Genomic DNA, 17,483 nt, shown 5'->3' with positions numbered 1-17,483 from the left:
ACACCTGTAATCCCAGCATTCGGGAGGCTGAGGCAGGAGGATCACTGCAAGTTCAAGATCAACCTGGGCTATATAGTGAGACTTTGTCTCTGAAAACAAAACAAACAAAAAAAAAAGATTTTTATTCACTGCTTTTGTCCTAAAGAAATAATTTAAAAAGCAATCAATACTTGCAATTGTCTATAAATATTGTATTATAATAAAATATTTGAAGTCAACTAAAAGTGGCTAAAATAATATATTTCTTAAACAGGATTTATTTAAATCTCAAATAATTACAAGAGCTGGGTGTGGTGGTGCACACCTGTAATCCCAACACCATGGAGGCTGAGGCAGGAGGATTGCAGCAAGTTTGAGGCTAGCCTAGACTATATATTGAGTTGAAGGCCAGCCTGAACTATATCATGTGACCCTGTGTCTCCCAAAAAATAAATAAATAAAATTTATAAGTATAACAAATTATGCGAATCCTACAGGTGTAATGTATCTTGATTTCAGCAGGATATTGACAAATATTGTGACATCTTAGTAACAGGTTAGAAAAATTGCCTTAGGAATATTTAATTGCAGAAATTTGTAATGAAGAATGGGGCCCAAAGAATGTGAAATAGATTTTTAGCTGAGAAATTACAGTTTCACATTGCATAACAATGAATTTTTTTCCTTCCTTCTATCCAATATATTCTTACATGAAATTCAGTAGAAAAGGTTACACTAGAATCTCTATAAAATGGTTTTTAATCTTGAGATTTTGTGAGTAAATTTAACTGGAGCTATTAAAAGTAACAAATAGGATAATTTCAGTTATTATTTTTATTTATTTATTTATTTATTTTTGTCTTTTTCCTTTTTATCAGTACCGAGGATCGAACTCATGACTGCCTGCTTACAAGACAGGCGCTTGTGCCGCTGAGCTAAACCTCTAGCCCCAGTTATTATTAACCTAGTGCTCATAATGAAGAGGAATGATGTAAATGAAAGCATAGTCTAGGCTGCAGGTATAGTTCAGGTATAGAGTGCTTGCCTAGCACGTATGTGGTGGCGAGTTCTCTAAAATGCCACTACATACGAGAAAAATCACAAATTTGGGTAACAAAATCCCACTTACTGAATTACTCCAAAATTAAGTATAAAACACTAATCGTTTTTGTCAAAGGTGTAAGTGAAAGTTTTTTGTTATTCAGTATTTATTGTGCTAGACACTGGATAGAGACTGGGACAATAAATAGCAAGGTTTTCTTCTTTGTGGAACTTAAGTTTATTAGAGAAGGTGAATTTGCTTATTATCTTTTTTGTGTGTATGTGGTGGTACTGGGCCTTGTGCATGCTAGTCATGCACTACCACTGAGCTAAATCCCTAGCCAAACTTAAGTTGGACAATTTTTTTTTGTTGTTGTGTTGGTTTGTTTTGAGGTTTTTTTGGTACCAGGAATTGAACTCAAGACCTCATGCTTGCCTGGCAGGCACTGTGCCACTGAGCTATATCCCTGGCAAGAAGGTAAATTTGAAGCCATTAATTCTTTTTTTGAATGGGTCTTTTTTGTTTTGTTTAATTTTTTTATTTTAAAGTTAGTAAAATCCAACAAAATAAAACAAAGCCAATCAAAAAATGCAGCAAAATTGATACAGGACTTCAAAGCAGGATACTAGGAAAATAACAATAACTATCATAGTGTATCTTGTTATCTTCACAATATTTGTCTGTTCCATCATGTATAGCAAAAACCAAAAGCAAAACAGAATAAAACCAATCAAACCAGAATATTGAATAAAGCAAAATAATCAAAACAAAGCAAAACAGTGAGAACAGTATTGGACTTCAAAGACAAGACAGAAGGAAATCCCCTATATTTGCTATATTGCATACTGTCATCCTCCCAGTAGATGCTCAGAGCACTGACCCCAGGCCTGAAAAATCAACCAAACAATACAAGCATTAGGTTGCTTAGGTACGCTAGTTGCTATCATCTTTCCAACCAACTGGTTGCTTGGGTGGAGGGACAGGACAGGGTATTTGATTCTCATCCCATGCACCGCCTGGTAGGCTCACGCGAGGCGCTTAGACTTTTCTCTCCCTGGAATCCACACGGCTTACCAGAAAGGCTGACATCATTAATTCTAAGTGTAACAAAAGAGAAAGTAACTTGAGTTCTGTGGTCCCATGATGCAACGAGGAGAATTGCCTTGGCTTGGCAAATCGGGGACAGATGGACATGGGGGCAAAAACTTCTTTATTTAGTAAAGAGCAACAGAATGATAGCGTCTGTAGTAGTAAAAGAATGCTGAGGCACCATTTTTTTCTATGAAACTAGAATTATCTTTAATAGTTTCTGCTGCTGATAAGGATGTGGTGAAACTAAATTGTTGTCAGGCAGCTCCTTCTAGAAATAACTTGCCAAATAGTTACCAGGTTTTTGGGGTGCCTCTTGGCTTTCAGGTTCTTCTCTGTCCCGAAAAAGAATGGAACAAAACAAGTCAAAAATGGTGACAAAATTTTCATTTGAAAAGTGAAGCAGTAAGGGAGAAACTAGCTCTAGAGGACAAACCTGGGAGCAAAAGAGAAGAAAAGTAAAAGTGCTCCCCGGAGGACACAAGGCTGGCTACTGTGAGGAAAAGCCACAGTAGTGAACTCTTCATGGCATCTGTGGCCTTTTATGTCATCCATGCCTCCCAGGAAACCACCAAACTTTTACACTTGAGTCATGAGAAGCAGTAGGATCCTGCCATATGTCTCTTTCCAGCCAGTCTACCTCCTGTCTCCGTACCAGATTCAATCCAGGGCGTCATACATGGTAGCCAAGCATTCCACCACTGAACTATATCTCCAGCTCCGCTCCCCTTTTTTGTTTTGTTGGGTTGATTTTTTGTTTCCAGACAGGATCTTACTAAATGGCCCAATCTGGCCTCAAATTTGTGATCCTCCTATCTCAGTTTTGCAATGAGCTTGGATTACAGATATGTACTGCCATGCCCAACACAGCTAATATTTTACTATACTTTAGGGTTTTATTTATTTAATTTATTTATTTACTTTTGTGTGTGTGGTGCTGGGGATCAAACCCAGATCCTTATACATGCAAAGTAAGAGCTTTACCACTGAGCCATGTCCTCTGCCTCCACGTTATTTTATTTATTTTTGTCTTTTTGAGATAGAATCTCACTCTGCAGTTTAGGCTGACCTTAAACTCACTTTGTAGCCCAGGCTGGCCTCAAACTTGCAATGGTTCTCCTGCCTCAGCCTCCTGAGTGCTGGGATTTGCAGGTATGCACCACCACACCTGGTAGCATTTTAAATTTGTACTACTCTCTTAGAATTTACTATTTGTTAGTAACCTATTTTAACATCTGCTTTTAGGAATTTATCTTAAGAAAGTAATGCAAACTGTGAAAGATTATATGCCTGTAGAATTACTTACAACTGGGCAAAGTTAGAAATTGTTTAAACATCCTGAAATAGGGTTAAATTATGGAGAGTCTACTGGGTGGAACACTGTGGGTCCATTTAAAGATCATGGAAGGGGAGCTGGGGATTTAGCTCAGCGGCATAAGTGCCTGCCTTGCAAGCAGGCAGTCATGAGTTCGATCCCCGGTACCGATAAAAAGGAAAAAGACAAAAAAAAAAAAAAATCATGGAAGAACAAAGTAGTAAAAATAATAGAAGAGCACAGAAGATGAAAGATGGTGCATCCAGATTGCTGTGTGTACTTAAGCTTCAGGCTTGATACTAGATGCATACACCTTCTCTTGCATTCATTATAATTGTGCTAGTATCTAGTGCTGGGACCAACTTCCCAGATAACCCTTTAGTACCATGGGATTTACTCCTCCTCCTGTGGCGAGTGCTGCTGGCTGACTTTGGCAGCTGTGAGCCCTCTGGGAAGTTTGCTTTGCTAAAGGGCTCTGCCCCATCTTAGGCCCTGTCCTCTTCCTGGGCCCTGTTACCCTTGATGCTCCTGTGGAGATACAAAAGTCTGGCCTCCCCTCGCACCCCAACTCCAGAAACCCAGCAGAGCCCCCCTAGCTCCAGAGCTGCTTCCCATTGTGTCTGTGTGAAGCCCACACACCCAGCACCTCCTCTGTCCTTTCAGGGATCCTGATATGCAACAGTGCTTCTGTCTGTACTTTTCTGCTAGTGTACCGATTTAGTTGAATGACAAATTGAATTTATATAAGCACAATAAATGCAAATTCTGTAGACTTTATTTTGAATGCACGTTTGCTGTTTATTCTAAATACTGATTTTATATGTTAAGTGATGTTGAACTTACTATCAAAATTTTGAACTGTGAGAAAGATGAATGATGCAGTGTTAAACAGAATAAAACCAAATTTTATTAGGATCGAAACTATTATGGTATATGACAAAACGTATAATACCAGAATGTTTATAGTCTAGTTTTTAGTGATTTTTGTCTTTTGCTACTAGAATTATCTGCATTGTATCTGATTTTACAAAATCCCTTCTTAAGTGCCGATTTAACCAAATCATTCCTTTGTTTATAATAGCTTCCCATCCTAACACACATTTACTGCCAGGTAAATTCATAATTGATTAGCTTAACATTCAAGACCTATCACCTTTCTGTCCAAACTCCATTTATTTATTTGGTGCCGGGGATTGAACTCATAACCTTGTGCTTGCCAGCCAGGTGCTTGTGCCACTGACCTAAATCCCCTCCAAACTCCTATTTTGCTTGGACCCCTACATATTTCAATCTTGTGTCTTGTCTATCTGTCATCCCCAATCCCTTCATCTCCATGCTAGTATTTTCTCTAGAATGCCCTTCCCTTCCCATTGTACTCCCAATGAGTCCGTTTTCCCTTGAAGGTCAAGCCGAAATATTACCCCCTGTAGCCTTTCCTCCCATCTCTTTTTCTTGCAAATTAATCTCACACATATATTTTCCACATAGGGTCCTTATCATTTATATTGTAATAGATATATTTTCTTCAAAGCAGCAATAGCATATAAAATCTCTAGGTAATATTGTTTGGCAAATTAACAAGTATTCAATAAATGGAAACAAACTGATAACTGTTAACACTTTGAATTTGTTACAGGGGCATTTATGCAATGAGCCTTTGGATATGTATAGTTATTTACACAACCAAGGGATTGGCATTTCACTTGCTCAGTTCTATATCTCATGGGCTGAAGAATATGAAGCAAGAGAAAACTTCAAAAAAGCAGATATGATATTTCAGGAAGGGATTCAACGGAAGGCTGAGCCACTAGAAAAACTGCAGTCCCAACACAGGTAAATTGCTCCTCTGGAGTTTGTCTTTACTCTGGCCATTTTTATAGAATAAAATGCTCCCTGATGTATTGTAAGTCAAATTTACTTAGTTACTATTCATTTTTATTTTTATTGTTTTTTTTATTATTCATTTTTTTAAACATGCAGGTTCACCTTATTTTCAGTCTTTGGTGTATGAGGGTTTTTTTTGTTTTGTTTTGTTTTTGTGCTGGGGATCGAACTCATGACCTGGTGTTTGCCAAGCAGGCACTTATGCTGCTGAGCTAAACCCCTGGCGGTATATGAGTTTTACATGATCAAGATACATAATAATTCTACAGCCATTGAAGAATTCTCCCTGTTGTTCCTTTATAATTAATACGTATATATTTATCCTGGCAAATGCTAGTCCACTGTCCAATTCTGTAGTTTTGCTTTTTCCAGGCTATCATATAAGGAAGTCATAATAGAATTTTGAGTCTGGCTTTCCTGATTTATCACACTACTTTCACATTGTATGAGTTCTTTATGTGTTCTAAATAAAAGCCTTTTGTCAGTTACATGATTTGTAAATATTTTCTCCAGCTTAAGTCTGGTTTGTCATTCTTTTAATAACTATCTTTCATAGAATAAAAAGTTTTAACTTTGAAGAGGTTGAATTTATCACTTTTCTAGTATGGATTTTGCTTTTGGTGTGTTATATCTAAGAGCTGTCTAGCTGAAGTACAGTAAGATTTTTTTGTTTCGTTGTTATTGTTGTCTGGGGTACTAGGGACTGAACCCATGACATGGCAAGTTAGGCAGGTGCTCTATCACTGAGCTATAATATGCAACCCTCTCTAGAGTTTTTATAATCACGTTTTATGATTGTACTCTTTTTACGTTTAGATCTGTGATTCAGCTGAGTGCCATGAGGTATACCTGTAGTCCCAGCACTTGAAGGCTGAGGTGCAAGGATCAGTTGAACCCAGGAGTTCAAGACTTGCCTGGACAGCATAGTGAGATCACATTTCAGAAAAGAAAAAGAATTTTAAAAATAAGATCAGTGACCCATTTTGAGTTAATTTTTGAATAGGGTATGAGTCAAGTTTCTTTTATTTCTTTCCCTTTTTTTTCCACATATGAATGTCTATTTTTTTTTTCCCGTGCCTGCTCTTGGAAAGACTATAACCTTTGTGCTTTTATCAAAAACAGTTTGTATCTTATTTGTCTAGATTTATTTCTTTTACTCTCTTTGTTCCCTGGATCTGTGTGTCTGTCTATCAGTGTATACTACAGTGCACAAGGACAGCCTGAACTGCATAACAAGACCTTGTATAAAAAAAAACAAAAAAAACCCCACACTTTTATTTGTAGTTCTTCTAGTGCCATTGACTTTAAATGGGTTTTTTGATTTTTTTTTTTTTTTTTTTTTTTTTATCAGTACCAAGGATCGAACTTACGACCATGTACTTGGAAAGCAGGTGCTTATGCTGCTGAACTAAATCCCCAGCCCCTAAATGGGTTTTTGGTTTTGGTTTTGGTTTTTTATGGTGCAAAGGATTAAACCCTGGGCCTCTCATATGTCTAAGCATACACCCAACCACTGAGCTGAAAGCCCCAGCTCTATCTGTAAGGTTTAGAATCATCTTTTTGGGATTTTTATTAGGATTATACACAAACACACCATTTATATAATTTGACCCATACCTTTTTATGTTTTTGTTTTATTAGCACTGGGGATTGAACATAGGATCTTGTGCTTGCCAGGCAGGCACTTAAGCCACTGAGCTAAATCCCCAAGCCCTCCTTTTTATGTTTTTGTTAACTTGACACCTGCCTATACATTGTATTTCTCAATTTATTTAGGTCTGATTTCTTTTAGCAGCTATAGTAGATTTTACATTGCAAGGAATTAGCTTCTTTCATTAAGTTTGTAGATATAGATCTTCTGATTTTTCCCTATTCTTTAAAGGTCTGTAGATTATATTGGTTGTTCCTTTTTTTACTGTCTAACTAGAAGTTTTATCAGTCATGTCAGAAAACTTGGTTTTGAATTCACTGATTTTTCTCTTACTGTTTTGATGTTCTTAATTTTACTTCTGCTCTTTATTTCTTTTTGCTTGCTTGGTTATAGCTTTACTTTTTCTAATTTAAGATAAAAAGATCAGGGGTTGGGGATTTAGCTCAGCGGCATAAGTACCTGCCTTGCAAGCAGGCAGTCGTGAGTTCGATCCCTGGTACTGATAAAAAGGAAAAAAGATAAAAAGATCACCGATTCTAGTCCTTTCTGCTTTTCTTTTAGTGGGTGCTTAGCTTGGAACCAGGGCTCATGAGTGAGCAAGGACTCTCCCAACCAGCTATATCCCCAGCCTTCTTTTTTTCTTCTTTTCTTTCTTTGCAATGCTGAAGACCAAATCCAGGACCTTACATGGTAGGGAAGCATTCTACCATTAAACTACATTCTCAGACTTCTTTTTTTTTTCCTGGCAGTGCTGAAGATTAATCCTGGAGCTACATCCTCAGTCCTATTTTTAATTGTTTTTTTTATTTTTAAATTTTGAATCAAGGTCTCACTAAAGTTGCCTAGGCTGGACTGCATTTTGCAGTCCTATCTCAACCTTCCAGAGTGAAGGAATCACAGATGTGTGCCATCACATCTGGCTCCCAGCCCTTGTTTTTTAATATAAGCACTTAATACTCTAACTTCCCCTTCAGAGCGCTGCATAATAATGCTGTACTTTGATTTTCATTCAGTTTAAAATATTTTCTAATTCATGTTGTGTCTTCCTTTTGACACATAGGTTGTTTGTATTTATTTAGAAATATAGTACTTAATTAGAAAGTGCTTTTATATTTATTTAACTCGTCTTTTACTTGGTGGAACTCAGGGTCTTCACATTGAGCTACATTTTCAGCCTTTTTAAATTTTAAGACCAGGTCTCCCTAACTCATTGAGTTGCCTGTGCTGGGCTCCAATTTATGATCCTGCTGCCTCAGCCTACCAGTGTGCCAGAATTACAGGCAAGCAACATCACATTTAGCTTGGTAATGTTTTTGGTTTTTCAGATATCTCCTTTTAAATTGATTTTTGGTTTAATTCTATGTGGTCAGAGAGCATAGTTATTATTTCAATTATTTTACCTGCATTATCAGGTTTCTTTGTCATCTAGAATATGATTTTTTTTTTTTTTTTTTTGGAGATAGGGTTTCACTAGGCAGTGCAAGCTGGCCTTGAACTCACTATTCCAAGGCTGGTCTCAAACTCAGCATCCACCTGTCTCAACCTCCCAAGTGCTGGGATTTCAGGTGTGTACCACCATACCCATCGCAGAATATGATCTTATAAATGTTCCTGGTACACTTGGAAAAGATATGTGTATTATTTTATTATGTGTTTATATAGCCAGGGCCTTTGCACTGAGTTGTATCTTCAGTCTTTTAATTTTGAGATAGGCCTTATGACCTCATTAAGGCCTCCCCAGAGTGCTAGAATTATAGGTACACTACCATTCCCAGCTGGCAATCTGTTCTGATTCATATATTTGCCCATTTTCTCTACTTTTCTAACAATTACTGAGAGGAGTTCTATAGTCTCTTTAATTGTGATGTTTATTTCTTCTCTTTCTTCTTTGTCTTGGGGATTGAAATCCAGTACCTGTTGCATGGCAGATAGACACTCTACTACTGAACCTACAGCATATGTAACACATTCTAAGTCTTTTTACTTTCCTTCCCTTCCCTCTCCCATCTCTCCATCCCTAGAACATTTTTACATCCCCAAATCAACCCTACTTATTAGTAGTCACTAATCATCCATACTCTTCCCCAGTTTCTGTTTTCTGTCAATAAATTTACCTATTCTAGACATTTCATATAAATTGGAATCCTACAATACGTGGACTTTTGTGACTGACTTTTTTCACTTAGTATACTATTTTCAGGGCTCATAGATGAGCATAGTTGTGGCATGTGTACATACTCCTTTCATTCCTTTTGATTGTCGAGTGAAACTCCTTGTGTAGGTATGGCAGAGTTAGAATACCCATTTATTAGTTAATAGGCATTTAGATTGTTTTCACAATTTTTAGGTAGTTTTACTTTTAACTTGTCCTAATCTTTGTATTTTAAGTAGGTTTCTTATTTATGATCTCATTCATATCTTCTTTGATGTTTCTACACCTTTTAGTAAAATAATTAAATTATTGGATTTAGCCTATTTTATTATTTATTCTTCTTTTCCTCTGTGATTCATTTCCTACCTTCTTTTAGATCATTTGAATATTTTAGTATCAGTTTTTTTGTTTACTTTATTGGATTTTTTTTTTTTTTCTTTTTTCTTGTTTTGGTATCATACTAGGGATTGAAGCCAGGCCTATACTGAGCTATATCTCCAATCCTTTTTAAAAATTTTATTTATATTGAGATAGGGTCTCATATGTTGTCCCTAAATTGCTCAGGCTGGGCACAAACTCTTAGTCCTCTGCCTCAGGCTCTCAGAGTGCTGGGATTGCAGATGTGCACCATTATGCCAAGCTTGTTATTACTTTTTAAGTGGCTTATGTAGGGTATATAATCACATCTTACACATTAATGATCTATTTAGAGTTAATATTTTACCACTTCAAGTAAAATTTAGGAGCTTTATAGCCAAATAAGTCTCTTTATCTATGTATGTTGAAAATTCTACACCATTCTATAACTTTTGCTTTCAATAGCTATGCTATGATTGAAATATAATGTATATGATGACTGTTTAAATTTAGAAAATATGTGGGGCTGGGGATTTAGCTCAGCCGCATAAGCACCTGCCTTGCAGTCGTGAGTTCGATCCCTGGTACCGATAAAAACGAAAAAGACCAAAAAAAAAAAAAAATTTAGAAAATATTATAGTAAATGACACATTGTCATTAATCTCCCTTAAAATACTCCCCTCCCCACAACTGACTTATCAAATAGTTCTTACCATCTTCTAAAGCAGTGCTGGCAGTTGGTTTTCAGGATTGTCTTTATAAGGTATGGTAAAAAATACAGTGAATGCTGCTGCCAAGTGATATGCAGTGGGAAGACAGAATTATGGGGTGTCCTCGATTACCTTATTCACTGGATCTGGCAACATGTGATTTCTGGCTTCTTCAAAGTGTAAACATTTTGAATTGTTTCAGTACATAAGTTAGCCACCCAGCACAACTAAAGGTATGGAAGAGGACTTCTGTATCTGCTTCAGAAAGTGGGAAGAATAATAGGATAAGTGTGTTCAAATTTTAAATTTATTTTAAACATTCTCTATTTTTATCACACTATATATATTTATATTTTAAAGAATTTAGAGAATAACAGTTTTTGTGTTTATCATTTCTTTTTTCATTATTCCTGAAGGCCTAAATTCCCCTCTATTATCATTTCCCTTCAGCATGAAGAACTTGTTTTTGTTTTTTAAGACAAGTCCTTACTGTAATTCAGACTAGCCCTTACCTCACTATGTTGCCCAAGCTCCCTGAGTTCTGGGATTACAGGCATGCGCCACCATGCCCAGCTGAAGAACTTGTTTATTTAGGATGGGTCTGTTGGCAAACAAATTCTCCAATTTTTCTTTGTCTGAGAATGTCTTCATTTCATTTTCAGTCTTAAAGAAAATCTTCACTGGATTTAGAATTCTGGATCAAGTTCTTTTCTTTCTGCACTTTTACGATATCATTCCATTGTCTTCTGGCTTCTGTGGTTTCCAAAGAGAAATCTGTGGTTATTTAAATTATTGTTCACATATGTATATATTGATTTTTCTGACCTTGTCCAAGATTTTTTTCTTTGTCTTTCATTTTCAGCAGCTTGATTGTAATGCACCTAGTTTGTGTTTTCTTTTGCATTTAATTTTTTTAGGGTTCAGTAAGTCCTTTGAATCAATAAGTGTATGCTTTGTGCAAAATTTACTAGTTTCCCCCTAATAATTATATAGGCATAAATTTAGGAGGTTGAGCAGATTGCTGGCATCAGTGAGAGACAGTGGGAGATATCTTAGATCATTAGTGTCCGACTCTAATACATACTGGGAGCCTGAGTCACCAGAGGTCCCTTTTCCTCCTTTGTACTTAAGTCTCTTTTTCCCTTCCCTCTTCTCCTTGCTCCTGCTGCTGAACTGTGATTGTCAATAAATGTAGCTACTTACTACATTTAAAACAAAAACTTACTAGTGTTCAGCCAATATTGTGAAAGTACTTTTCTATACCTACATCTCTTCTCCCTTCTGAAACTTCAGATACACAAATTTTAAACCTTTAGTTTTGTTCCATAGGCCCCCGAAACTGTTCATTTTTTAAATTTTTAATTTTTTTTCTTTCTTTTCTTCAGATTGACCAGTTTTATTGATATATCTCAGGTTCACATGCTCTTTTCTTTTCCATCCATATTCTTGTATTGAGTCTATCCACTAAATTTGTTATTTGAGCCTTTCCTACAGGTGCCCAGCCCAGGCAGAGAGCCAGCAGATCCAACCCTGCCTGCTAGATGCTGCCACTGGAAGGCCCTTTCCTACGGGCGTACAGCATGGGCAGGGCACGCCAGCTGATCTGCCTCTGCCTGCAGGGAGCTGCCACCAGAAGGCTCTTTTCTGCAGGTGGCCAGCAGGAGCAGGGATACACAGCCAAGTAAGCCCTGTGTACCTGTAGACCACTATTGGAGGCCCTTGGTTCCTTCGGGCAGCCATCACCCAGTAGTGGAATCAGACAAATACACAGTTGTGTGTCTGCCACCATTGAGGAAGTCCCAGTGTTAACACACAGACTGAGAAAAGCAGCCCCATCTCTATATACCCCTGGTCATAAGGGAAACCCATGTAGCTACACAGATCTGGAGAAGCCTGCTTCATGTCCTGCTACCTCCCTGTAAATCTGGGGATAGAGGAATTCAGGTACCTGTTCCATTCCCCTACACCATGGAGGGGCAGCCAATATGGGAAGTATCTCGGGCCACCCAACCAGCTTGTTGGGAAGAACACAAGAGATTGTCAAGACGAAGGAGCAAAAGGCAATCTCAGACCTCCAGTCCACACAGAACAAGTCTGGGAGATACAATCATGGAAGATAATGGAAGTCACACACCTGAAATCTCTGAGATGATAACATCTGAAGTAAGGAAACAACTTCCTGAGATTGTAAAAGCAGTCAAGTCAGAAATAATGTCTCAGGTAAAAGAAATCACAAATATACTGAAAGAATTGTTCAGCAGATTTAAAGAAGACAGACAAAAAAGAGGAGCATAGGAAAATGATGCAAACCTTGAATGAATATAGAAATGCATGAAACAGATTGAAATGCATGAAACAATGCATGAAACAGATTCAAAGAGAAATCCAGAAAATTAAAAATTCAATCTAAAACTGGCAAAACCGCTTGACAGAGACTGAAGATGGACTTTCAAACCTTGAAGGATAGGATTGCAGCTAGTGATCGTGAAAGGAAAGATCTGTTAAAAACAACACGGAATCAGGAAAAAACAACTCAGTGGCTGCAAGATGACCCAAAGAAGCATAATTTTAAGAGTGGTAGATTTTGGGGCTGGGGATTTAGCTCAGCAGCATAAGCACCTGCCTTGCAAGCAGGTGATCGTGAGTTCGATACCCGGTATCGATAAAAATGAAAAAGACAAAAAAAAAAAAAAAAGAGTGGTAGATGTTGGTGAAGAAACGAGTCAACACAAATAAAAGGCTATTTACAGAAGTAATAGAAGAAAACGTCCCAAACATGGGAAATGGATCTGGCATGCAGATAAGTGAGACAGACAAGACTCCAGCTAGCCATAACCAAAGTAAATCTGTATCCAGACATCTAATAATCAAGATCCCGGAAATTCAGCACAAGAATAGAATATTAAAAGCTGTTAGGGAAAAGAAACAGATCACTGATAAAGGAAAACAAATCAGAATCACAGCAGACTTATCAACACAAACCAAGAAGAGTTTGGAGTGGAGTTTCAAACTCTGAAAGAAAACAACTTCCAACTCAGATTGATCTACTCTGCAAGACTATCTTTCAAAATTGATGGAAAAATAATATACTTCCATTATAAAAGAACAACTGAAAGAGTTCATGACTACCAAACCAACCCTACAGATAGTGCTAAACAATATTCTAGAGAGAGATTAAAAATAACCATGGTTCCAGGAATAGCAGCAGGGGAGGATCACCAAACAAGGCAGGCAACTGAATGAAGAGGAAAAGTAGAGGACCAACCAGCAGAAGGATACATGGTGGAGATAAACTAATGCAGATCAGCAATAAAAAGAAACCCAAGGAGAGTGGATCAAGAAACAAGATCCATCAATATACTATTTACAAGAAACACATTTAACTGGAAAGGAAATTCAGAGACTAAAAAATCAAGGAAAGAAAACAATTGTTCCATGTGACAGGAACAAAAACAAAAAGCAAGACTAACTTGCCCATCAACTACAGATGGATAAGAAAGATTAGGTATTTTCATGCAGTAGAAAGCTACCCAGCAGAATCATCTCAAAACTCCTGTAAGTAAATGGACCCAACTGGAGAGCATGTTCATAGATGAAACAGCTTGAACTCATACGTATGACCCTAGCATAAGAAACAGAAGGAGTTAATAGGATCCAAAAGCAAAATAGTTATTGTAAGAGTGAAAGGGGAGGAAACACCTGGAAAGGAAAGGTAGTAACTATTGTTAATTTCTTATTGTCTTGTCTTGAACTCTTCTATTGTTTTCACAATTTTGTTAGGTTTGGCTTTGTTCTGTCTTGTTTTGTTAGATTTTACTCTGATGATAGAGGCAGCTATTTTGAATAGAATGAGATATATTAGGGTAATCTTGGTTTCCTATTATATTGCTTTGAAGTCTTATGCTTTCATTCATTTGTTTAATTGGTTTATTCTGTTTTGTTTGATTTTATGTGATGCTATAAAAGCTATTTTGAAGAAAATGAGACATTATAGTAGCTATTGCTGATTTCCTATCATATTTTGAAGTCCTATCATGCTTTTATTCTTCTATTTTGATTGGTTTTATCCTGTTGTGTCTTATTTGATTTTATTTTGTGTGATGATATGGACAACTTTTTTGAGGAAAATGAGATATTATAGTAGCCATTGTTCATTTCCTATTATGTGGTTTTGAAATCCTATAATGCTTTTATTCTTTTGAATGGTTTTATACTATTTTGTTATGTTTGCTATTATTGTGTGTGAAGGTATGGTCAATTATTTCAAAAAAAGAGACATTATGGTAGCTACTGTTCATGTCTTGTGAAATGCTGTGTTGCTTGCATTGTTCTATTCTGATTTGCTTTGTTCTGCTTTGTTTTATTTAAAGTAAAAAAAATTTTTTTTAAAGTTCTCAGGGCAGGCATTTTGTGCCGCATACTCAAATGATTCCTCTTATTTTTCTATCTTTAATTTTCTTTCCCTCTAATTCTCTAATGGATTTGCCTCCTTTAAATTTTTGTTTGCATTGTTTGAAGCTGTTTGGACTAAGATGAATTTTTGAAATTTAATAAATTAATGAAATTATTTGTAAAAATATTGTTATTTGAGATACTATAAAATATAGGTCTAAATTTTCTATTTTGATTACTTTTATTATTTTATATAGTTTTCATTTATTGTTGTTGAGAATTTTTTATTTTTCCACTCATTTCAAATAATAACTGTTTTAAAACCCATTTGAAAATGCTAGGATCTGATTCATCTTTTTTGTTTTGTCTTGCTATGTGTAGTTTAGGCTGGTCCTGAACTCATTGTGTAACCCAGGTTGGCCATAGACTCATAACAATCATCCTGCCTCAGCCTCCCAAATGCTAAAACTAAAGCTATAGACATATGCCACCACACCTGGCTCTGAGAATTAATTTTGCTGTTGGCTTTTGTGATTGAGTTTGTCCTGTCACTTTTTTTTTTTTGTCTTTTTCGTTTTACTGGTTCAGTATGTGTGAAAGAATTTTGTCCTGGACATTTATTCTCATACTATGTTTTGATACTGTCATTGGTTGATGTTCTCTGAGAATGTTGATATTTTTGTGTTAGTAGGCAACCAAACTTAAAATACTACACGTTTGTTAAGGTACCACCTAACATCCACGGTGGCACCAATGTCAGTTCAGTTTCTAACACGTTAGGCTGCTTTGTTCTGTCCAGTGCATGTCTTGCTCAGAGTTAAAGTGAGGCTTGGGCAGTGGTTTACAGTTTAGCTCTCACAGCTTTTCTGTATGAGCATAGGTCAGGAGGGACCCAAGGCTTGTGCCAGTTCACAGTGAGGAAATCCCCTTTTTCAGCTTAATTTCTCACCAGTGTTCCTGTAATACTTTTTGACCCTCAAAATCCCCCTTCCCCAGTCCTATGGCCAAAAAAATGAGTTTTCTGTAGGAGTTTTCTATTTTCCACACCATTGTTGTAACAGTTGAATACCACAAGAAAAAACAGAAGAAAAAGAAACAGGAAACAACCTTGTGGAGGTTTCTTTAAGTTTTGACTGCTCTCCACAGTCCACTTGCTTTTGTTTACTTTTCAGAGTCCCCTGTGAGTTGCTCTCTTTGTATGTATCTAAAGTTTTAAATTCTCATCAGTTTGTGAGACAGATGGTGGTTTAGCTTACTCCATTCTACCAGTGTCTACAACTTTTTAGTCTTCTTGATAACTTTAAAACTGGCAACAGTACAGGAAGTTTTGTTTTCAAATTTCTGCCAGGTCTACTAAAGTAAAATGTCATGCATTTCATATGGCTTCATTTCATTTCATATGGTTGGGGGGGGGGCGGGGAGTGTGTGTGTGTGTTGAAAGAATAATAAAACATAGATGTGACATAATATTAACATAGATATGACACAGTATTAACAATTGGGTCTAGACGGGTATTCATTTTCAACTATAGTGTAATTTTAAGTTTTATTTTTAAAAAGTTAATGGAGGGGTGGGGGGGTGTGTTAGCTCAGCAGATGTAAATGCCTGCTTGGCAAAAGCGAGGTCATAAGTTCAATTCCTGGCACAAAAAAAAAAAAAGTTAATGTAAAGCTGATTTTTATAAATTTTATAATTTTAGTCACGCTAATTAGATCCTGAAATCTACCTAATGATGATTGTCAGAGTACAGGTATTTTTAATTGGTCAAACTTGAACACTTAAGAATCTAAATTGTTTTTAGTCAAACCCTTTTCTAATTTCAAGGTGGTTCTCTTTTTTCCTAATAAATGCTTTTTTGATATTTCTCTATTTCTTTCTTCGGTCTATTTTTCTTTGTTCATTTTGACTAATGAGGAATTTTGAGTCTGTTGAGTAGTAGTCATCTCAACCAAAAAGTAATTATCCTTTCACTTAGGCAATTCCAAGCCCGAGTGTCTCGACAATCTCTCTTGGCACTTGAAAAAGAAGAGGAAGAAATTTTTGTGTCTTCTGTGTCACAGCGAAGCACACTAGCTGAACTAAAGAGTAAAGGAAAAAAGACAGCAAGGGCTCCAATCAGCCGTGTAGGAGGTGCCCTCAAGAGTAAGTTTGTTGCATGTTATTTTGGAAAACACTTTAGTCTCTTGTGGTAGGCAAATCATGTAGAAGAAAATGCATAAGTATACATGTGAACACTGTCCTAGTTTTCTGAGTAGTGGGTAGCAAAAAAAAGGGAAGTCAAACCAAAATTAATATTATACTGTGGGGCTGGGGCACAGTGCCAGCCTGTCAGGTATGAGGTCATGAGTTCAATCCCTAGTACCCCCCAATTTTATATATGTATATATCATACTGTGCAATAAAACCAAAGGGTTTCAGCAGTTTTGTGTCTTAAGATAGGACCTGATTTGTAGGAAACATTTTCTGAATAAAAGTTGTTTAAAAGATTCATAGTAATATAACGTATTGTTTAAAGCTTACATGTGTCCAAGCCTCAGAATGATGTTAACATGATTAAGAATCCTGTCTTCAAGGCCATGTGGTAATACATGCTTGTAATCCTAACACTCAAGAGCTGAGGCTGAGGCGGGAGGATCACTACAATTTTGAGGCCAGCCTAGACTAGAGAGTTCTGGGGCAGACTAAACTACAGAGGAAGATCCTGTCTCAAAAAAACAAAACAATAACAACAACAAAAAAGAATTCAGCTTTTTGGGGCCAAAAATTAGACACTGTACAGCCAAAGATGATTTTTTTTTTTTTTTTTTTTGCCTTTTTCCTTTTCATCGGTACAGGGATCGAACTCAACTATCTGCTTGCAAGGCAGGCGCTTATGCCGCTGAGCTAAATCTCCAGCCCCGACAATAACATT

The 17,483-nt window shown here is 36.7% G+C and overlaps 1 protein-coding gene and 1 long non-coding RNA gene across 4 annotated transcripts in view; one reads left to right on the top strand and one right to left on the bottom strand.

Moving 5' to 3' along the window:
- LOC111758461 (uncharacterized) overlaps window positions 1-17,483 on the bottom strand; it is a 135,753-nt gene that overhangs the window by 50,739 nt on the left and 67,531 nt on the right. The gene's annotated exons all lie outside the window — the stretch shown is intronic.
- The window catches only part of Bub1b (BUB1 mitotic checkpoint serine/threonine kinase B), a 62,229-nt gene that overhangs the window by 11,192 nt on the left and 33,554 nt on the right, over window positions 1-17,483 (top strand). For both annotated transcript variants that reach the window (XM_013159017.3, XM_013159016.3), the window contains exons 5-6: window positions 5,062-5,258; window positions 16,548-16,714. In XM_013159017.3, coding sequence (XP_013014471.1) covers window positions 5,062-5,258; window positions 16,548-16,714 — 364 coding nt within the window. The remainder of the gene's footprint in view (window positions 1-5,061; window positions 5,259-16,547; window positions 16,715-17,483) is intronic.

Source organism: Cavia porcellus, unplaced genomic scaffold (assembly GCF_034190915.1).
Source record: "Cavia porcellus strain 051 isolate PalLab524CR breed Dunkin Hartley unplaced genomic scaffold, mCavPor4.1 scaffold_6, whole genome shotgun sequence".
Classification (NCBI taxonomy): domain Eukaryota; kingdom Metazoa; phylum Chordata; class Mammalia; order Rodentia; family Caviidae; genus Cavia; species Cavia porcellus.
The sequence above is the reverse complement of the archived record's forward strand: the minus strand, read 5'-3'. Positions and strand labels throughout refer to the sequence as shown.